Consider the following 23894-nt stretch of genomic DNA (forward strand, 5'->3'; position numbering starts at 1 on the left):
TTGGGAAGCAGTCTGTCCCTGCAAACAGTTGGAACACTCTGTCCAACCCGTGTCCGCTGCTGGTTGTCGCTCGTTACGAGACTACCATGTGCGACGACGACAGTGAGCCGTGTACGAGCGCGAGTCAATGATTCCAGCGTATCTCGACATGCAAATTTTATTTCTGCTATTGCTCGAGAATCTACACTGTCTGTCTTCTGCCAATAAAGTCACACGTTTTGTTCACTCACTTGTGGCTTGTTTGTATGGGCTAAGTGTTTGCGTGGACTAAGTGTTTGCGAGAACACAAATGTATGGCTTCATGCCCGAGAGCATTTTGAAGGCTAGTAACGACAGAGTGGCCTTTACAGAGCCTCTACCTTCACACACTGCGGTGTTAACGCAGTGCCGCGGGCCCTTGTTTGCACTCGTCTTCAGGCAGAGCTATTCGACGCGGACCTCGGTTTCTCTAGTGGAATAGTAAGCTGTTGGGCTAGTTGGTTCGACATGATTTTTGCAAAGGGGAGCGCAGAAGCATTGCAGAAAAAGGAGACGGGGACAGGAAAGACGCTCGCTTGCAACTAAGTATATTTTCAGAGACAAAACGATTTGACACAACCTAAAAAGGATCGGGAAAAAACACGGCGTTGACCTCCTCTTCGCAGCTCCTCTCAAGCTTTCTCGGTTGTGCGCCTTTGCAAAACGGCCACAACAAGAACAATACCTGTGGAAAGAAACACACGAAACCACTAGCCTCCTGCGCTACCGCAGTGGTATATAAGATACCAGTCGACTGTGGAATAGTTTACATTGGGCACACGGGACGCTGTCTAAATGACACGCTAAGAGAGCATTCTTCATTTTCAAAGGCCCTGAGCAACTCCGCGCACCTTCCTGCGCATTGCAGGGTTTGTGACTTAAGACCCTTTTCGATAAAACCGAGATCAAAAGCAGATAAAAGGCACACTCGGAAGGGAAATCCTCACGGTAGGCCAGATTCACGCTTGTGCTAACCTTCGTATTGGTGCATCCGATGCATAAGAAATTTACGTTTCTCGCCCTTGGCTGAAGTTTCTTAGTCACCTGCCCGGAATGTTATTTTGGAATGAGTTTTGTCAGGCCACTTGCACGTGCCGTTGTTACTATCACCTACACTATAGCTGTCATTATTGATATGGTGAGGTCTGCCCCCTTGGTAGGCGAATTTTACGTGTATTTACAAAATGTAAACTTCTTGTTTACCATTCTAGACGAGAGCGCATGCGCATTAAGTTTCCTGGTGGTTTGTCTCTGAACATGTACTTAGTCGCAAGTAGGCATTTTTCCTGTGCACGTCTCCTTTTTCCGCAACGCTTCTGTGCTCCCCTTTGCAAAAATTGTCTCTAATGGACTTTATGCCGCAGCATATGATGTGACCGGCGTTGAACGTAGCTTCGCCTTCATTTACACACCTTTGTGTCTCTTTAGCGAGAGAGAAAGTATGGTTTGCAGCGAAAATAGAGGGACTCACGTGCTTTGCTGCTCGAGATATACACGCTTGTGACATCGCCTTATCACCGTCTCGGCAGCCATTTTGACCTACCGTCGCGCCGCCTGTAGGCACTGGAACGACCGTGGAAGTGGATCTCCAAAAGTGAAGTTGGTTGCCGCCATCTTGCTAGAGTCACAAAGCGAGAATCGGCGCAGCCACCGTAGAACACAGCGTGGAATGCGTTCGTCGTGCTCATTTACTGTGTGCAGTCAGATTAGTGCTTAACTGATTGTGCGTGGCTTGCTCTCCGAGGGCATTACAACATCTTTGTACGTTATGGCTGCATCAATCACGTAATGTAGACGCCCCTGGTATAACGTTCCTGCTGTGACAAAAGCTCTCGCTGTTTGCTCGCGACCGGATGTCGTGCGTACGTTTGCTTCAGCCGGCAACGGTTACTAAGGCGCTCTTAGGTCGACGTATGGGATCTACGCGTCAAGTAGTCGCTGGCACACCACTGCGTGCGGTATTATGTAGCGTAGCCGACCCGCCGGTTGTGAGCTCTGGTGCGATTTTCCGCGATCTTCTCTATTTTGTTTGCACGTATCGCGCAATGCCTGTGTTTATAATAGGGAATCAAGTGAGACTCGTGCACAAAAAGGATGAGGGCTCGTATTACGAAAAAAAAGGAAGGGTTTAAAGTGCATCACTCATCCAGCCAGGACTATCAGGTAAGTAAGGTGAAGCGAAATCGAAATCCTATCCACTTGTCCCATACAGTACGCGTCTGCATGTTTCCCTAGCTCCCTGTTCACAAATGCGCACCAACTCCCTCAGAAAACACTGCGTTGTATTACGGCTTGGATAAAATAGTGCTTGTGCTCAATTCCAATTGCAAGATTGCAGAGTTTCGGATACACCGCATCACTAAGAAATCTGATTGAGCGCATTGTGAAGAGCGGGAACACTACGTTAGAGACTCGGATTATTTAAAAATATATGGAGGCATAACATAAGCTCCAAGCAGAGCTTACATAGAACCTATATATGTTGAAAACTTCAACTTTATCTGAAATGTGTACATGCTGCTCCTATGTTTTTGCAACAATGGTGACTGATATGCTTATGTCGCCTGCATATTTCTAAATGGACCCCTTCAGTATGTATGTTACATTGACAAATGCTGCAGACGTGATGGATAAGATGCATCAATTTCTTTAGGTGTATGTAGAGTGAAGGGAAGAAGGAAAGGCGGGGAGGTTAACCAGACTGAGTCCAGTTTGCTACTCTACACGTGAGGAGGGGTATAGGGAGTGAAAGAGAGAAAGAGAAAACATGAGTCTGTACCGCACAATAGGTGTATGTAAATTATAAGAGAATGGTCACAGTGAAGTTGGACGGAGAATATATGGATTCAGTGCATCAATATGAACGCTTTCAGGACGCTAAACGTACGATTTGCAGTGCTTTTCATGAGAAAAACAGTGTGGCAGTTATCTACCCAAACGAAAGAGCTCCTGAAACAGCATTACGAATAAAATAATATCTCCAATGACGTCAGGGCCTTTTTAGAACTACCTGGAGCAGATGAAAAATGTGACTCACAGTTTATCTCCATGTCCAGAGCCGTGCGACAGCCTCCCCTTACGAGAGATACAAAAAACCAACAAATGAAGACGGTGGTATAGAAGTTGCTGGTGGAGCGCGTCTTCTGAGAAGGTGGCTCAAAAATATTTTTCGCCGGCCAGTGGGTAATCAGTGGCGAATATTGCGCAGTCGCATCACACGAGAGAAGACTCGTCATTTAACACAGCGAAGAAGCCCGACTGGCGGAGTGTCCCGCTGTTTGATTTTCTCGAAGCGTGTGACAAGAAATAGACGCAGAAGATTTTCTGCGACAAGAACAACCCCCATTTGTGAACTGATATACATGCTAAAAATCTTTCTATCAATTTTTTTTATCGTGGAAGCAGAAATGCGACCTAATTCCGCGCGTATTCCGCAGCGGCCTAGGCTGGGAGGTGCCTCATTTACCTCTAGCAATTCGCGACTCCAAGGGAACGCTCGTTATCAAGCGCCCGCGCGAGAAACAGCCGACGTAGGTTCGGGCTTGAAGCGAAAGGGTCTCCTATCATGGCACGCGCTAGATGCCTTGTAGCTGTCAAATCGTCGTGATGCAAAAGAAAAAAAAGAAAAGAGATATCGAAAGTCTTGCTGTGTACCATCATGCATGTCATCGCGATAGAAAGACAGGCATGTATGATTTCATTTTATCCCCAAAGAAGCAGACGACGTGCATTGGAGAGCGACTTGGATAATGAATTTCTGCATTGGGAAAAGGTAACTAGCACTATGCTGGTTTGTTTCAAACACTTCACACGGGACGACTTGTTTCTTCCCGGCGAGTACGTAAGCCATTGTTTTGTTTTTATTTATGGTAAATATCTTGCTGTCGTTGCAGATTATGGAGTGTACATTGTTTATAGCCAGAGGCTCTAATAAATTATTGTTATGTACGCTTTAACATCATTTGGTTTTGTTCGTTGATATTTTTCTGCCGCAGCATTAGGGCTACTAATGTTCTAAGCAGCAGCAATGTTCTCGTTAATATACTTTGTCTGCATACACGGTAGCAGGAATGATACCTGTCTGATGGTGATCATGACACACGTTATGTCGTGAGGCGACATATCGTTTTCACAATAGCTTTAGTTTAGCGATGCAAGCAGATGAAGCTGTTACGGAGCGTAAGCTGATATGGGCTCACTCCAATAGCGGTTTCAGTTGGCGCTGTTGTCTGCCGCCTCCACCGCCGTAGTCCGTCGCAGCTGTTGCCAGGAATGAGAAGGAAAAAAAAATCCCAGCTCCCGCCGCGATCGAGCCCGGGCCTTCTGCGCGGTAGTTGGCTACTTTACAGCTGGAACACGGCAGTGTTTTTTTTTCTGTATTGCATGCAATTACGAGTAGCGTCATTCGAAAATTGTTAGATGATATTTAGACAGACGTTAAAAACAAATGCACACATGCTACGCAGTCCGATCAAACAAAGTTCAAGATTCGGTCCAACAAGCACAAGCGTCCAGATGCGAAATACATTCGGCAATGGGATCGAAGTTTGCAACATCACTGCGCACTTGAGCAGCCTCTTCTCGAAACACAGACGCTGTTGGGCAAGGTGGCTCGGCATGCCTGTCGAAAGTTCGGCTTCTCCATGATGAATAGAGTCCTAAAAACATAAACAAATCTTATAGTGCAATACTGACTGTTTTTGAAAGGAAGGAACCAGATACCATAAGCCGTGAAAGGAAGGTCTTTTTTGATAGTTCCTTGTAAAATGTCCCAAAAATGAAATGCGTCACGACAACGAATAAAGCAGTGTTCTATTGTCTCGGGTTGACTTCAGTCTACAAATTGTATAACAAGGTAGATATAATCATTTTTCCTGAAGCCGTGTGTTAACTGGTATGGTGCGAATGTGCAGCTTAAGGAAAAATCTTTTCGCTGCTGGCGTATTGCAAATTCTACGGACACGGCAAAGACCATCTTGACCATATAGAGTCAGATATGGCTTTCGATAGAGATGTTCAGCGAAAACGTTATGTATAAGTGCTATGCTTACCGACATTCGATCAATGCTAAACAAATATTCTAGAGTGACTCTGGCTTTTAAAACTGAAATAATCTCGACAAGTAAATTTAGGATGCCCCATAACGGCACTTCTTGAGCGAAGCTTGTCCTGACAAAAAGAAGAGAGACGTCTGAAGCAAGACGTGTTCGACTAACTGCAAGAAGGAATGGATGAGATTATTGCAGCGGAGACTGATTCCAATGAATATTCGAGGATACAGAGGGAATTAGCGCCCGCATGCCTATTCAAAAACGCCTGCTTTCAGCAAAATATATATGATCTCCTGCAGTTTCACAGAAACGCAGGGTAGTGTTTCGGTAATACTGGCCTTATCGATGCAAAAAAGGCAATGTAACCCGCACAAGCTACCACTTTAATTTCCCCGTCTGCTTACCTGTATCCTTAAATCTTGAGTCGCAAAGCACGCTTAAGCATAGCGGTTCCAGGCCCAAAGCGAAGAGTAAAGGCGAGAGCGTACAACCCTGATTGACGGATGACTACCTTTAATATATCTGTAAGGGTACGGTTGACAATTGACTTTGTAGTGCAATGTTTATAACCGAATGTTATAACATTGCATAATACAGCCCCTAACTGAACATCTCGCAGTATTCGGAACAAGAAAAATCGTGCTGAACCTTACCAGAAACTTTGCCGAGGTCAATCTGAAGAAGTGCTACTTGATCCATACTCTATGCACTCCAAGGACTGAACGTGTGATATCAACATGTGACTGCATAGAGCCTCCTCTAATTTCACATGTCACCTACTACTTTAGAAATGAATGTCTGCAACCTATTTGTCAGCACGTTTGAAAATATTATAATCAACGTTACATAACGACATCGGCCTACATCCATTTAGACTCTTTATTACTTCATTATCAGTGCTATTGGCGATTATGGTTGTGTAGCCCTGATAGAAAGACGGAGGACGCTCACCATGTTTATACGCTTTCTTGAAAAGATCACAAGAATTCCTGAAATTTTATATAAAATTCATCACTAAAGCGATCAGGGCCAGGCGCTGGTCAAGAAGGAACAGGCCAACCTAGAAGCAACAGGGATAAAAGCAGACCAGTTCAGGGTAGTGCTTGCAAACAAATGTGCAGCTATAGGACAGAGAGATGAAGATAACATAGAGGTAATGAACGGAACCGTAAGCAGGCTGGTTTCAGAAGCACCAATTGAAGTGGGAGGCAAGACACCAAGGCAACCAATAGGTAAGCTCTCCCAAGTAACAAAGGACCTAATAAAGAGACGACAAAGCATGAAATTGTCTAACTCAGGAGATCATATAGAAATCGCGGAACCGTCAAAATCGATCAACAAAGAGAAAGTAAGGTGTATTTGAAATTATAACGTGAGGAAAACTGAGGAAGCAGTAAAAAAATGGACGCAGCTTGAAATTAACGAGAAGAAAAGTGGGTAAGGACAAGCCAAGATGTATGCACTGAAAGTTAAGTAGGGTAATATCATCAGCAATTTATAAGATATAGTAAAAGCTGCGGAAGAATTCTATGGAGACCTCTATAGTACCCAGACTGCAGCGGTGGCGTAGAGGTAGAACACCCGCCTCGCGTGCGAGAGGTCCGTGGTTCGAATCGCGGTGCCGGCGATTTTCCACCGGATTAAAAAAAACGCGTGTTGATAAAATTGCATAAACAGGCCTGGAGTGTGGCCTGATCCCAGTGACCAGAACCGGTAACGCACTCCCTCACCAGAGCAGGATTGGCCACCCTGGTGCAGTACTTGGCCACAACCTCCTATATGAACAACACAATCAAACCCCGGCCCTCAGTCCCCAGCAGCTGCGAAGCAACTGACAACGGCGGCGGTCAGACCTGCGACGCAGCAGAGGGTGCTAAGAATCACTGGCTCCGGACAGGCCGCCATTGGAATATGAACCAGGCAACGTTTAACGCTATCTAGTGAGGCGAGTCTAGCAGTGCTATTGGAGGAATTAGAGGGCATTAAATGGGATACAATAGGGCTCAGTGAAGTAAGGAGGCCAAAAGAAGCATGTACAGTACTAATAAGCGGGCATGTCCAGTGCTACCGGGGCTTAGCGAAGGGACGAGAACTAGGAGTCGGATTCTTAATTGATAAGGATATAGCTGGTAACATGGATGAATTATATAGCATTAACAAGAGGGTGGCAGGTCTTGTTGTGAAACTTAATAAGCGGTACCAATTGAAGTTCGTACAGGCCTACGCCCCTACATCCAGTCATGATGACCAGGAAGTCGAAAACTTCTGTGAAGACATAGAATCGCCGGTAGGTAAAGTCAAAACAAAATACACCATACTGATGGGTGACTTCAATGCCAAGGTAGGCAAGAAGCAGGCTGATGACAAGGCAGTGGGGGAATATGGCATAGGCACTAGGAATATCAGGGGAGAGTTATTAGTAGAGTTTGCGGAACAGAACAATATGAGGATAATGAATACCTTCTTCCGCAAGCGGGATAACCGAAAGTGGACGTGGAGGAGCCCGAACGGCGAGACTAGAAATGAAATAGACTTCATAACCTGCCCTAACCCTGGCATCATACAAGATGTGTATGTGCTCGGCAAGGTGCGCTGCAGTGACCACAGGATGGTAAGAACTCGAATTAGCCTAGACCTGAGAAGGGAACGGAAGAAACTGGTACATAAGAAGCCGATCAATGAGTTAGCGGTAAGAGGGAAAATAGAGGAATTCCAGATCAAGCTACAGAACAGGTACTCGGCTTTAACTCAGGAAGATGACCTTAGTGTTGAAGCAATGAACGACAATCTTGTGGGCATCATTAAGGAGTGTGCAATGGATGTCGGTGGTAACTCCGTTAGGCAGGATACCAGTAAACTATCGCAGGAGACGAAAGATCTGATCAAGAAACGCCAATGTATGAATGCCTCTAACCCTACAGCTAGAATAGAACTGGCAGAACTTTCGAAGTTAATCAACAAGCGTAAGACAGCTGACATCAGGAAGTATAATATGGATATAATTGAACATGCTCTCAGGAACGGAGGAAGCCTAAAAACAGTGAAGAATAAACTAGAAATTGGCAAGAATCAGATGTATGCGTTAAGAGACAAAGCCGGCAATATCATTACTAATACGGATGAGATAGTTCAAGTGGCTGAGGAGTTCTATAGAGATTTATACAGTACCAGTGGCACCCACGACGATAATGGAAGAGAAAATTGTCTAGAGGAATTTGAAATCCCACAGGTAACGCCGGAAGAAGTAAAGAAAGCCTTGGGAGATATGCAAAGGGGAAAGGTAGCTGGGGAGGATCAGGTAACAGCAGATTTGTTGAAGGATGGTGGGCAGATTGTTCTAGAGAAACTAGCCACCCTGTATACGCAATGCCTCATAACGTCGAGCGTACCGGTATCTTGGAAAAACGCTAACATAATCCTAATCCATAAGAAAGGGGACGCCAAAGACTTGAAAAATTATAGACCGATCAGCTTACTGTCCATTGCCTACAAACTATTTACTAAGGTAATCGCAAATAGAATCAGGAATACCTTAGACTTCTGTCATGCAAAGGACCAGGCAGGATTCCGTAAAGGCTACTCAACAATAGATCATATTCACACTGTCAATCAGGTGATAGAGAAATGTGCGGAATATAAACAACCCTTATATATAGCTTTCATTGATTACGAGAAAGCATTTGATTCTGTCGAATTCTCAGCAGTCATGGAGGCATTACGGAATCAGGGTGTAGACGAGCCGTATGTAAAGATACTGACAGATATCTATAGCGGCTCCACAGCCACCGTAGTCCTCCATAAAGAAAGCAATAAAATCCCAATAAAGAAAGGCGTCAGGCAGGGAGATACGATCTCTCCAATGCTATTCACTGCGTGTTTACAGGAGGTATTCAGAGACCTGGATTGGGAAGAAATGGGGATAAAAGTTAATGGAGAATACCTTAGTAACTTGCGATTCGCTGATGATATTGCCTTGCTTAGTAACTCAGGGGACCAACTGCAATGCATGCTCACTGACCTGGAGAGGGAAAGCAGAAGAGTGGGTCTAAAAATTATCTGCAGAAAACTAAAGTAATGTTTAACAGCCTCGGAAGAGAACAGCAATTTACAACAGGCAGTGAGGCGCTGGAAGTCGTAAGGGAGTACATCTACTTAGGGCAGGTAGTGACTGCGGACCCGGATCATGAGACGGAAATAATCAGAAGAATAAGAATGGGCTGGGGTGCGTTTGGCCAGCATTCTCAGATCATGAACAGCAGGTTGCCATTATTCCTCAAGAGAAAAGTGTATAATAGCTGCGTCTTACCAGTACTCACCTACGGGGCAGAAACCTGGAGGCTTACGAAAAGGGTTGTACTCAAATTGAGGACGACGCAACGAGCTATGGAAAGAAGAATGATAGGTGTAACTTTGAGGGATAAGAAAAGAGCAGATTGGGTGAGGGAACAAACGCGAGTTAATGCCATCTTAGTTGAAATCAAGAAAAAGAAATGGGCATGGGCAGGACATGTAATGAGGAGGGAAGATAGCCGATGGTCATTAAGGGTTACGGACTGGATTCCAAGGGAAGGGAAGCGTAGCTGGGGGCGGCAGATAGTTAGGTGGGCGGATGAGACTAAGAAGTTTGCAGGGACGGCATGGCCACTATTAGTACATGACCGGGGTTGTTTGAGAAAAATGGGAGAGGCCTTTGCCCTGCAGTGGGCGTAACCAGACTGATGATGATGATGATGATGATGATGATGATGATGATGATAGTACCCAGAGCAGCCACGCAACCGTCATTCGAAGTAGTAATGAACAGGATACCGAAGCTCCTTCTGTAAGTAAAGATGAAGTTAGAAGGGCCTTGCAAAACATGACCCGGGGAAAAGCAGCAGGAGAAGATGGAATAACCGTCGATTTAATGAAAGATGGAGGCGATATCGCGCTTGAAAAGCTTGTGGCCCTTTATGCGCAGTGTCTCACGACTTCAAGTGTTCCAGAGAACTGGAAGAATGTCAACATTATATTTATACTAAAAAACGGAAACGTTGAAGAATTTAAAAAGTATACGCCCAATAGCTTACTTTATTATATAGAATATTCACCGACACACTTTCCAATAGAATAAGGGCAGCACCACTTCAGCCAACCAAGAGAACAGGTGGATTTCAGGCAGGGATACCCTGTAAGGGATCACATCCATGTCGTCAATCAGATAATCGAGAAATCTGCAGAGTACATTCCTCTCTATATTGCTCTCATAGATTATAAAAAAGGCATTTGATTCAGTAGAGCTACCAACAGTCATAGAGGCATTACGTAATCAAGAAGTACAGGAGGAATACATGAACATCTTCGGAAATATGTACAAATATTCCACATTTAGCTTGTTGCTCAACAAGAAACGAAGAAAAATACCTTTAAAGAAAGTGGTCAGGCAAGGTGACACAATCGCCCCAATGATATTGACTGCATGCTTGGAAGAAGTATTCAAGCTATTAAACTGGAAAGGCTAATGAGTAAGGATCAACGGCGTATATCTCAGCAACCTTCGCTTTGCAGATGACATCCTCATTTTCAGCAACACTGCGGACGAATCACAACAAATGATTGACGACCTTAACATAGAAAGAGTTGTGGTAATTAATACCTTTGCTTATTTGGAGAGTGTTCCCAGCACAAGGAAGGAATTCTGGGTAGTCAGTAGGTGCTGGATGCCGGCCGGACCGTGTTGGCGCGTGTATGCGGGCACCCGCTGAGCCGTGTGATCGGTTCTCGAGCGTCTTCTCTCAATGGCCCGCCACTGAACCAGAAACTCAGTGTCACTTGCTGCGCTCTCCTCGCAACTTGCTTTTAATTTGCAGGGAGAAATGCGTGCCGTTCGTGTGCCGCCGAGGCGGCCTCCACAGCGTGTTGTGCACGCCGTACGATAGACCGAACGACTGGCTCGTCGGCGCCACCCAACATCGGGGAGTGGTGTACTTGCGTGCATTCGACACGGAAGCCTGGATGGAGCAGTTAAAGCAGCGGTCGACCGGCAACAGTGTCGACCATTTCACCTACTGGGGCCACAAGTTCGAGCAGTACATGACAAGCGGTAAGAAAAAATAACGCCCTAATTCATAGAGGTTCGCCATGTAGACGTCACTCATTCAAAATCACTCGAAAGAAGACGGGAGACCTGTATGACCTTGCATAATCACAAGACAATTTCTAGTGAAGCTGGTTTATCACAGCAATTTCTGCAAGAATTCCAGTTCCCTGTAATAAAATCATTTACTTTATAACGTTGCCCCTATATGCCTAGTACGTTTGAAACTTTGCCCCATATAAAGCTTTTGAGTACTTGTTAAAGGGTCCCTGATGCACTCATGTAAACAATGCATTAGTGCATGCGCCATCTGGTGCTGCTTCAAGGAACGGCGGGGATTCACCTGGATCGTGTTTAGCTTTTATACTTTACACACGAGGAATGTTGGACGTTACAGCGCTATTTTTAAACCTCACGTCTTTCAGCTGTTGTGAGTCGTGATCACAAGCGTGCCTAATAAAAAAAGTCACACTTTCGCAAGCATCGGTTGCGATAGCAAATTAGGCAGCTCTATCAAGTAAGGCTAGTAGTTTTATCGGTCATATAAACTTGGACACATTCGCTTACTAACTAAAATAACAAGCATGGTGTCAGAGCGCACAGGCGAACATGAACCCATCACACTCAATGACCGCGGACACTCGCTGTCAGAACGCTGGCCCGAGAAAACGCGGTAAGAGCAGCGAGCAAAGTGTTCTTCGTGCTGTCTATCGCTTCAACACAATCTGGGGCCCTATGGGAAACCAGCGCTGACCAGGACGCGCTATGGCAGTTTGAGTGTACAGCTGAAATACGATGATACCATCCGATAGGAAGGCCACGAATATGGTACGACATTTTGGACGACAACAGACGCACGCTGTGCATCAACGTTCGCTTTAGCTCTACATATTCGTCCACCCAAGCAATGGCCATACCCTGGTTCGTTGTAGAAGCGCATGCTCTCATACGTTGTAGCACGCCGCTTCCTCAGGCAGGCCAGAATGTGGACTCATGTACTTCAAGGTGAGCGGTGAATTTTATTACGCGAAATCGCAGTATATGCTGCTGAAAACTGTTTCCGCCGCTCGCTAGGCTGTGTGTTACGGTGCTGCTGTTGGTACGCGAAGTTTCATAGCTGGCTGCCCATAACTTAAAACCATTCCAGTCCGTTTTTATTCCGATCTCCTGACGTCAAATTTACGTGAAAACCGACGGAAGCATCGGGAGATAACCCGCAGGGTTGTTTGAAAAGCCCAATCAAACGCGCTCCTCCTTTATAGGAGGTCATTTTTTTGCTTTCAAAGCGATTAGAATTGCTTTTATTGAGCAGATTTTATAATCTAATAGGCTGACAAGAGGCGAGGAGCACGCTCAAGTAGAAAGCGTGTCGATGGGGCCAAGTGAGCAGAGGGAAAGCAGATAACCGGATGAAAATGGTGGGGCTGGCGTCTGCGATTGGTCCGCTTCCCCTTTCTTAGCTTGCGGTGACTGATTTTAACGGAAAGTTAAAAATGCCGCCAGAACAGATCATCAGCAAAGAATAGATGGCAACGCGATGTCGTATGCATGCCGTTAGGGCTCAATAACATTATACTGCCACGTAAAATTTTCGATTATATGAAAAGATATCCACGCTCCCCTGCAGCTCCAAGTAGCCGGCGCCAGAGCGATCGGCGGGTAGCCATCTTCTATTCCTTTCGGAACGGGGCAGTCTCCAGGTAATGAGAAAAAATATCAGTTTTGTTCGGCATAATAATGCGTCTTTAACGCGTTCACGTCCCTTTGATGAGGCCTGTCTTTCACACTTTTGTTACGCCCCGTGACAAACAGGTGAAGTGCGTGCAGCCACAAAATGTTTGTCCTATAGAAGAGGACAAATTGCAACAAAAGCGGCGAATCATAAATATTTATTTTTCGAGTATTTGATGCAATCATGTCTAATCAATGTGCATACATATCACATGGGCCGTTCTCGCGGTTTTGAAAACGTGGCCCGAGATCTTTTTGATCAATCGTGGAGGGTTGACTGTAGAGTTGTAATAGAAAACTTTGAAATAGCTTACGTTATGGGCCCCAGATCTGCGAGAACACATGACGCACAAAGGTATCAGCTGTCCGCATATCGCTTTCCAAGATATGCCGGAATAGAACGGCGCCCCTCTGCGGCGCTGCCTCCTTGCTCTCCTCCCTTGCGCGCCAGATTGAGCCGCGATCATCGGTTCCCCTCGCGCTCGTTCGCGAGATACGCAGTTGCTGCCGGTGAACAATTAAAAAATATATTGACAATACATTGAAATACCATTGGTCAATGTTAAGTTTCGTATTGAGAAGTAATGAAAAGCTTGTCGGAATATCATTGGGTTCAGTGTTGAGAGCTCTTGAATATTAGCCTCTTAAATTTTATTGAAATATCATTGGGTGTATCAATGTTGAATAATTGCTAAGTTACAATGAAAATGCATTGCGCTTAGACATTTCGTTGTTTTTGTTTTGTTGAATTTCGGTTAGCTTACATCTGATGCCGCATTGAAATGACGTGGTAGTTCTGTTGACATGTTGTTGAGTTGTTATTGCCACAGCACAGAAAATACATTGTAGTCCGGTTGAGAGGACATGAAGATTTCAAAACTCGCCACTGAAATATGATTAAAATTTTGTTGGAGTAGTGGATTTTTATTCATGTCATTTTGAAGTTGATTTGCTATTCACACTTATATGCCCCGGTGCCTGCTCATAAATTCCCTAACACAAACAAAAGTCAAGGTGACTTATCTATTTGAAGTACCTTTATTTGCCCTAAAGATGCGTGCACCCTGAGCATTATTCCAGTACATAAGGAACAACCGCATGGAACCTGGAGACATGGGCTAGCACCTACAGCACTCTTAAGAGTGTAAACAGATCTGAAAACACTAGATTTGAATACAATCAGAATAATCATTGTGGTATTCACTTGTGACTAAAGTTTATGACTAGAACGTTACATGAAAATGTTTCGCACACCAACACATCCCAGGAATAGTTACGGCTGCCTGTGAGAAGGCAAAACAACAAATAGACTGGAAACAAATGACTTCACGTAAGTATATACAAGCTCTAGCATACGTCTTCACCACAATTAAAACCCTATGACGTACCAGAGTAGACTTGTCCGTTTGAGCTTTTTGTCCTCGAGATGTATATATTTTCATGTTGACCAATTATTCTGTAAAATAACATCACTCAACTAAGCTATTAATTGACGAGACATCATTTATAATGTTGTGGAGCACGGTGATTAACACCTGAGTTGTGTGTTTCTGACGAGTCAGGTTTGTTTTCTAGAGAAATAAACATGTAAAAGTTTTGTGTACTGAATGCAGCTTATCTCCCTGGCACAAGTCAAGAACGATTGCGAGAGCTCATTTTCAGTTAAGTTTTCTGGACTTGCACAAACCTTATGAAAGCACTTTGTGGGGCCTTTTTCACCATACCCGGCAACTAGGTGGTAGCTCTGTCAACAAAGAAATAAGGCAAGGCTAATACCTTGGATGATAAGAGAAAAAGTTTATATTTAACAGAGAAAATTGGTAGTAACACACAGCTAACACAATTCCCAACCGCCAAGTAAATGATCACTCGCACTTGCAGCAGCAATTAGCCCAGATCATTATAAACCTTGAGAAAAGGTTCCAATGACTGGACAGCCACATCGCTGAGACAGTGAAAAACGCAAATAAATGCATATACAAAACACCAATTACCTCAATTGCGCGGATAAAATGTTAATAAAATGTCAGCACAATTTCCCGCATAAAATACACAATAGTTGCAAAAAAATTGGGACAAAGCAGCATCCGTGTTGAAAAAAATTAAAACGAAAGTGATACACATGCATATTTAATCTCATCACAGCTTTTATTTCCTGTATACAAAAAGAACACATGCACTTAGAGAATAAAAAAGGTTCCTGCGCCTGGAGAATGCAGCACAGTACGAAGCAGCGTCACGAGAACCGAAAAGTAGCTCTTAGTATGTTTAAGGCATTTGACATGTCTTGCTTTGAATAGGTGAAATTCATAAATCTCACACACAAATAAAGTTACCATCACTCTTATTGACTGCCTCAGGACACTCCTTGAAGTTGAACTAGAAAAATGTACATCAGTGTTAAAAACAAAGAGAAGGTGAGACCCTATACTGTTCTTCCAGAAATAAACTATGCCAATAACTTCATGTATGAATCCTACGGACACTAGCAATTTGGTGTATGTGCATATTTGACAAACCACCCAAACAGAGAAGCATAAATTAAGGCAGGAACACAGATATACATTGACACAACTAGAAGTTTCTTCGTGAAGACAAAGATTTTAAACACGCTGGCCAACTTCACAAAAAGAAGCAATGGGTGCGCAGCAGAAACAGCCTGGTACAAGAAAAAGGAATGAAATGCATGTCCTGCAGAATAAACGTGTGCGTCAAAAACAAACAAAAATCACATCAAAACTCAAATATTTGTACTGTAAGCGATAATACTTAACAAGAAATGCTGCAGCAACTCTTTCCCACTAAGCGTCACAGAAATGTTGCTTTTGCATTTGTCTTCTTCATGATCAATAAAAAATGCTTCCGGAATTTCTTATGTGTACTCGTCTTTATGATGAAACAAGCGTTCTTTCTGCTCTAACAGCAGAAAAAAAATCGATTTTGTTATCGCAAAGACTCAATGTCAGGGGAATTACGGTGCAATATTTATTGATCACAAACGAAAGTTATCTGTTGGCCTTAGTGGGAAAGAGTTGGAGTTATTAAAAGAGTAGTTCTCGTTGGGTAGTATCACTTATCAGACAAACATTTCGTTTTTTCTAAACACTTGTCCAAAAGGTTTCATCTTTTATGCATGCTTATTCTACATGAAGTGGCTATTCCTTCATTTTTTCTTGTCTCACGTGGCTTGACGGCAAGGCCATTCGTGAAGTCGCCCAAATGAGAGTGCTTGGCCTACTTATCCAAGAGAATGGCAACGTCGATGCTACAATTCGGAGTTTAAAACCAACCGTTAAGAGTGTGGCATGTATGATATGGCGAGTTGGACACAGCCGCAACGGACTCGCGGAAGAAGAAGCTATTAGGCTGGTGCAAGCATTTGCGATTAGCCGCATTACTTACGACCTGCCTTTCCGAAAACTTAACCAAACTGAAATGAAGAAGGTGAACACCCTTATCAGAACGGCATAGAAATCTACTGTGGGACTCCCGAACACATTCAGCACGGAGCGCCTGGAGCGGTTGGGTATTTACAACAAATATGAAGAACATAACGCTGCAGTTCTGATATCGCAACGACAAAGGCTGAGCTCTACGCCCCAGGGCCGCTCTAGTCTCCAAAGACAGCGATACAATGCTCGACCCCTGTTCTGCGGACACGAAACAGACTTGTCACGAGATTTGAGGGAGCACGTCCATGCTTCACCTATACCAAGAAACATGATTGCCAGGTACCACGCCGGCCGCAGACAGGCCAGGACGAGGACTCTGCAGAAGCGATTAGGCAAGGATCCGGCCGTCTACTACACCGGCTCGAGTGCAACACCACTCGCAGGGACTTCTACGCGATCGCCGCAACCAATAAAGTCACCACGACAACCGCTACGGTTAAGACTACCTCGGTATGCACAGCAGAGGCAGTGGCAATTGCTTACAGACTCGCAGGCAGCGTGTCGACTCTTCATGTGGGGAATGCTACCGCGCAGCGCCCAAAGAATACTCGGCTCACGACTGGACCTGGACCACGGCATTACATGGTGCCCCGCGCACAACGGACTCGATGGGAACGAAAGGGCAAACCGCATAGCTCGAGGAAGCAACGACCGAGCAGCGGCCAGAACTATAGAGGAACCACTGTCCGCAGTGCACGACATATTAGAGAATCAGAGGAGGGAGAGACGGACGTACGGCCCTCAGCACTGCAAACTAAATAGAAGACAAGCCCAAGACTGGCGTCGCATACAAACTAATTCATACCCACACCTAGACCTCTTACACAAGAAGCACCCGACATATTACACCGACACCTGCCCGTGGTGCGGCGCAAAACCCACGTTGGCCCACATAACGTGGCAATGTACGGCTCGGCCAAACAACGTCAATTCATCTTTTCTAAGCGTCACAGACTTCGTACGGCAGTGGGAGGCACTATTCGCAGGCGAGGATCAGGGGAGCCAATTGGCCCTCCTGGACCAAGCTCAGCGAGCCGCAAGAGCCAGTGGAGCCCTGGGCTGAGGGCCGCACCCAGACCTGCCATAACTCCGATTAACTGAGCAATAAATTTTTCTCTCTCGCTCTCACTCGTCCTCCTCTGTTCGCGTTGCTGTTTTAAATACGCATATATCTCTCGGTTAGGCTGATAAACATTCCTAAATGAAAAGGGAACTACCTCCCCTCAAAAGGTAGCCCATCCTTTACAACTAAAAGGCAGAGCAAATAGAAAGTAAGCCTTCACAGCGTTCATGCGCCAGTTGTTACATCACAGAGCAGCACAAAAAAAAAAGAGTTAAAATCCCACTTGATGGAGAGTGTCAATAGAGTTGCGAGCTTCCTAGCGAATCAGCCGCATATCAACGGGTGCCTCTTTCACGACGCCGAGCTGCTCTTGACGTAGAACATTTTAGCACCCGAACATTTGCTCCATGTGTAACCTGTGAGAACGGAACGCGGAGAGAAAATTAGATTACGAAGATTCAGAATCTGCCACACACTGCACATAGCTGTGCGCAAAATTGAAGTACATGCTAAATACTGGCAAGTAAAAATTTGCGTCACTTTAAGACGCCCATCTAAAAAAAGGAAGAAATGGTTTGCTACAGATACGCACAGCGATGTTTGTTTCACGTCGGTGAAAAATATCCCCGGCTCTCTCGCAGAACCAAAGACCACGCGACAGTGCACAGCCGATACCAAGCAGATATGAAATCTTTGGGGGGAAATCTAGCAGCAGGAAGGACCTAAAGATAGGCCGAGACCGACGAAAGCGTGAGCGTGCCTGTACGAGTGACAACCTGTACCTCTTCTTTGAAGCTTATGGTATCTTCGACTGGTCGCCTGTATGCCCCGAAGCAGAGTCGGGTAGATCGGTCGTTTCCCGAGCTCAAAGGTAGGGGACAAGCGCGCAAGCCGAACGTGCGACTCGCTCTCGGAGAAGGAAATTGCTGATGCGAAGCCACGTGACTACAGCCAACGTCCGATGTTTCGCCTATCCAAAACTCCCAGCGCTAGCGGAAAAACCGGCGGACGTGCTGGCGGGACGAATGTTCGTCGAGACGCCAGCATGCAGTTGCCTAGGTTGCCAAGGTTACGGTGGGCCGTCGCCAACAGCAGCGACGCAGCGCTGCGATGACGTTTCAATCTCGATGACTGCTCCGACGACAGGGCTCGGAGCGCCTCAGAGCGCTCCAAGATAGAGGACAGCAATCGAGAAGAACCAGCCGAACGCAGGGCACGCACCCTCTTTCAACCAGCCGAAGACAACGCCGCTCGCGAGAGCGCTCCAGAGTGCTCAGAAACGACCAGCCGAAGATAGCATTAGTATCCACTCCCGCATGGCTCCGATCATCCCGTGCGATTGTGTGCGGAACGTCGCGTGCACACCCTTGCGCGCATTCCTCTGCAGCGTCTGCGCAGTGATCTTCATGCAGGGGTCATTCCTCGGCCCGCGTAGATTGAGGCGCGCCGACCGGCGCTCCTTTCGCTTCTGCAAGCAACGCACATTCGGATCGGTCCAGCTCAAAGAGGCAGCAGAGAACGGTGGCGTGTCGGGGTTATCGCCCATTAAAAGGGCACAGTACGCCTTCAACGGCAACACGCCACGCTAGATAAAGATGCTTACTGCGGTAGTTCTGGCGGTGATAGGCGATAAGGCGAACCTGTCGGCGGATGTGTTCTTTGCCGACGTCGTCACCACGACTCTGTTCATTTGGGCTGTGTATCGGTGTACAGTCACCGCGTGGAAGCTGCGACTTATCGGTTGGCCGTTTTCCGTACATCCCGAAGGGGCGAAACATATTTTGCGGTGCGCCGTATCATTAGCGGCAACGTAAATCGAAGCGCGCTTAACCGCTACGGCAGGAAAGGTAATCACACTAGCCGTATGGTGTACGATGAGCCAGTACGGTATATACAAAATAATTCTGATGTCCTACGTGCCAAAACAACAATCTGATTATGAGGCAGGTCGTAGTGCGGAAATTCGTATTAATTTTGGCTTGCTGGAAACTTTTCACGTGCATACAGTGCACGAGCGTTCTTGAATTCCCCTCCTTTGGAATGCGGCGGCCGCTGCAGCGATCGTATCCTCGAGCTTGGCAGCGCATTGCCACAGCCACCGTAATGTTGCTACAGCTGCCAGTATCGATTAAGCAATCTGCCAATACATTAGGCACTATGGAAACCAGGTCGGTAATACTTGTCGCAACCACGTCTTGACTATTCGTACAATTTAATCTGGTATGCATTAACGAGGCTTTTCTCCCATTTTATTGTCTCTGTCAAGAAGCACTATACTGCTAGGAAAACCATGCATGAATTAAAATTTTAATACAGAATGAAAGAATAACTAATACCGGTCTCCATGCCTTGGATTAGTAATGTTATGGATTACTCAGCAAAATTCACTTGATATGTATCGGCGTGGCACATTCGAACTAACCTTAAGGATATCACTTTCTTCTTGGAGCTCTTTGAGCCTCTTCGAACAAGTGCATGGTGCCCTCTATTAGACGTAAAAAGCGGAAAACGAGGGACATTGCGCAATATACAAAATACGCATGTAAACCGCCCCTAAAATTCATTCAAGCTCGCATTTAATACAATATTCAACTCGTATTCAACTAAAACGAGAGTCTCAAATATGCGTAAAGCATGACTTTAAAGTGCAGCTTACGTGACTGTTCTGAGCCTTCGAAAATGCAAAGTGCGACCGTGTGGCAGATAGCCGCGAACCGTGTTACATATAGCGATGTACTTGTTGCTAAAGGTAACAACATCATAAGGAAGTGGTGCTGTTATTCGACTGCGCTAATATGAATGGCTAATTTTCAAGAATCTTTAGAACAAGCTCCCGTGCCTCATTGGCCCACATTATCAACGCAGCGTGCCATGCATAACACTTCACAAGATCCTCTCAATCCACATAAAATGACATATGTGGCACGATGCCAAGGAAGGAGTGTGAAGTGATTTCATGTGTCATTTATGCGACTCGATGCCTGACACGAGTTTGAGGCCACTTAACATTAAAAGTGGAAACGCGCAAGTCAGCTGCCCCGCACAACGAAAAATCAGTAAATCGGCTCCATAGGTTAACCTCCCTGTCTTTCCTTTGCCTTTCTCTCTCTCTCTCTCTCAGTAAATCGGCCGCCATAGTGAATCTTTTCAACATCGCAAGTGCGTGAGAATGCCGGAAAGACGAAGCGCTACTAACAGGCCCAAATTGCCACGGTGGCCGCTATAGTTACGGAATGAGTAAACGTGAAGTGCAGCACTGCCTTCCGGTATGAGTGTGGTACAAGCGTATCACAGCTGCACACATGGTGCAAAATTAGTTATCGCGGTTCTGTTATGCTCTTAAAGCCTGTCTAAATACCTTGATAGGCAGCGCGCCTCTCAGGTATCGGAACATGGTAACAACTGCTTAGACGGCCCACGTGAGCCCCTACGAAAGACGCACAATATCTCCACTGCGCAGAGAAGCTGATTCTTGAGTTCAAAGTGTTTTCTCATACAAATTAAGGTTAACTAAGGAAAAACTATTAGACAGGAACAAATGAAGGAATGCAATTCTACGCACGTGGGGCGCCGCTGCCTCTTCGCCTACCATTGTTTCAGACGAAATAGTGGCGGAGCAAGCGTTAGTTTCTCGCGCTTTCGCTCCGGAGCATGCGGTTTGCCTGAAGAAAGTGAACGGTGTGCTTAACACCGCACGCTCCTCAAAGTCAAAATAGAAAAAGGGTCTACGTGCTCAAGAAAATGAGATTACCTACCTACGTGCAGATGTTCGGCTGCGACAGCTTCGGGGTCCCTTCCCTCCAATAGGCACGAACTCTGCAGAGCAACTCATTAAGACAACCAGGCTCGCACATCAGTCTAAGACTCGTAGCTGGGTCAGCCATTGACTTCGACGGGTAAGCGTCCCACTTATCGTCCTTAAAGCATTTCACTAAAACGTGCGCCATGATGTCCGAAAAGAAAAAAAAATACTTTCATCAAAGAGCGCGAGGCGCGAACCCCCGCACAACTGTTACCGAGTATAACTGAGTCAGAAAGCCGTTCACAGCTTCACTATCGTATTGAATTATAAAAACCTTTGCACCACAAAATAACCGCACTGAAAAATCCGTAATTAGTAATTCATAGTTTTGACCTACTAAACTTTATAAATTTTTAAAGAATAACCTAATTTATAGCGTAAACAGTAAATACTACGAACAAAAAATGTGACTACGAAACCGGCAGTACACTATTAGTACTGCTGCAAAAGTCCGCTCAAAACACAGTTACCGATGTGTATGTATGCATGCCCCCCCCCCCCCCCCCGCACACACACACACACACACACAAACGCTAACTTCTCGTTGGTAGCGCTCCCTGGAAATAGAAATTATTACTAATTTCGCTATTTTTACAAGAAATCACAATCTTAAAATAGTTTGCAGCGCCTTTGCAGATGACGACGTGACGCGTAAGGTATGAAGCGAGTCCGTTGCCCGTATTTCTTTCATGTCCCTTTGGCCTTCCTTTATTTAACGGAACATACGAGACCTGCAGGTGTGCGAAACGACAGAAGGACATTTTGGCGAGGCTTAAATAAATCGCATGCTTGCCGTAAGGCGACAGTCGGGAGCAGCTGCAGATACAGCGATTAGCTGTGATACTGTTGAGGTTGTTGCTGAATCCGAGAGAGAGAGAGAAAGGCAAAGAAAAGAGAGGGAGGTTAACCAGAGATTATCTCCGGTTGGCTAACCTGTACTCGGGCAGGGGCAAGGGGATGCGATAGGAGAGAGAGAAAGATTGAAAAAAATTGAAGAAAAACAAAGAAAAAAACTACACACGCACGCACGTACAACAAACTGTTTCTGTGGGCACTGTCACGCAGCCCGCAAAGGCGTTCCTGTGTTATGCAGTGTCAACGTACAACCCCGCGTCACACAGTGCGGTTATGGTGGCTAGAGGGAGCAAGACACAAGACCGATCTTGTGGCTAGAGGGAGCACACAAGACCGCACTATGGTGGCTAGCCACCATAGTGTGGTCACAATCTGTCAGAAAGTATAGTGTCTGTTAAATACCGCAGCAGCGCCTTCATAGCCGATCGCGCTGATGTGCGCGTAGGCCAGTTTCCAAGGATCTTGTTTTCTGTCATTGGGCTCTTTTCCAGTTTGTCTAGGGTTTCTGAGAGGACTGCTCTTTGCGGGTTGAAACGAGAGCACTGACAAAGAAGGTGCGCGATCGTTTCATTGCACCCGCAGAAGTCACAAAGTGGGCGGTTGGACATTCCGACAAGAGTACGCATTTGAATATTCTACTCCAAGCCACAGGCCAACTAGAAGGGTGCAGTCGTGTCGTGGAAGCTCAGGTGGAATACGGATTTGTAAATTAGGGTCTAGGGAATGAAGGCATGCGCTTGTGAAATTGGATGAATTCCACTGAGCTAATGTGAGGTCATGGGCAAGTACGGCAAGTTTTTTCGCTGCGTCGGTTCTCGAAAGAGGAATGGCAACGCAGTTGACGCTGGCATGAGCAGATCGGGCAACTGCGTCTGCTCGATCATTGTCATGTATGCCACAGTGACTAGGCAGCCACTGATATATGATATCGTGCCCTTCGTCAACTATGCGATGATGTGCTTCTCTGATCTCTGTGACGAGCTGTTCATGTGATCCGTGGCGCAGTGCTTGGAGCACACTTTGTAGGGCTGCCTTGGAATCACAGAAGACTGACCCTGCATGGGGTGGTTCCTCCTGAATGAAATGAAGAGCCGCATGAAACCAGTTTACCGCACCCACATCACTAAAGGATGAGTCGTTCTGACTGGTTGGTGTTCGCAGCTCGCGTCTTCCATCTGCCGCTCCGTGTTCGCCCTCTCATCTTTCGCTACCGTCGACGCTCACCGCAGAAACAGGCCATTAAGAGCTGCGCCATAAAAAGAGAGTTGCAAAATTATTTACAGTCATGATAAAAACGTTAGAGTTGACTTAATATTTCACTTAACGTAACCACCGTTTCCACCAAACATAATCTCGGTGTAAAGTAGATTATCTGCGCATTTAGGTACCGTAGCTAATAACGACTGTATTACATTTTCAAACACTTGCTTATGGGTAACTACGGCGATTTTTCGAGGTCAACGGATCTGCATGAAATTTGGTGAGTGCGCTGTTCTGCATGCCTCCGTCATTCCCTCAAAACACCAGCCTTGTAAGTTGCGCAGATTTTTTACAAATGAATTTCATTAATTCCCTCGAAACACCTGCCTCCCTTTCTCCTCAACTACTGGCCACATTGCGTTATGACGTAAAAGGTAGTATACGTAGAGCCTGCTGGGAATGGTGGGAAAGAATGGTAGACGATAGGGCCGAGGAACAAGCTAGTGATAGTTAGCTAGTGTTTGGCGTCAGAAGTTGCAGTTGCAAAAATTTACGTTCTGTGTAGATGGGCAAGAGATGGGAGACAAGTGGGGTTGCATGGTTGGGTGCACGAACTTAGGCCCTCGCCATCCGCGCAAACCGTTTG

The 23894-nt window shown here is 45.7% G+C and overlaps 1 protein-coding gene across 1 annotated transcript in view; it reads left to right on the plus strand.

Moving 5' to 3' along the window:
- Positions 1 to 23894, plus strand: part of LOC135914792 (decapping and exoribonuclease protein-like) — a 295029-nt gene that overhangs the window by 146050 nt on the left and 125085 nt on the right. Inside the window, exon 5 of the mRNA XM_070538309.1 lies at positions 10919 to 11151. Within this exon, the coding sequence (XP_070394410.1) occupies positions 10919 to 11151 (233 nt within the window). The remainder of the gene's footprint in view (positions 1 to 10918; positions 11152 to 23894) is intronic.

Source organism: Dermacentor albipictus, chromosome 5, assembly GCF_038994185.2.
Source record: "Dermacentor albipictus isolate Rhodes 1998 colony chromosome 5, USDA_Dalb.pri_finalv2, whole genome shotgun sequence".
Taxonomy (NCBI): domain Eukaryota; kingdom Metazoa; phylum Arthropoda; class Arachnida; order Ixodida; family Ixodidae; genus Dermacentor; species Dermacentor albipictus.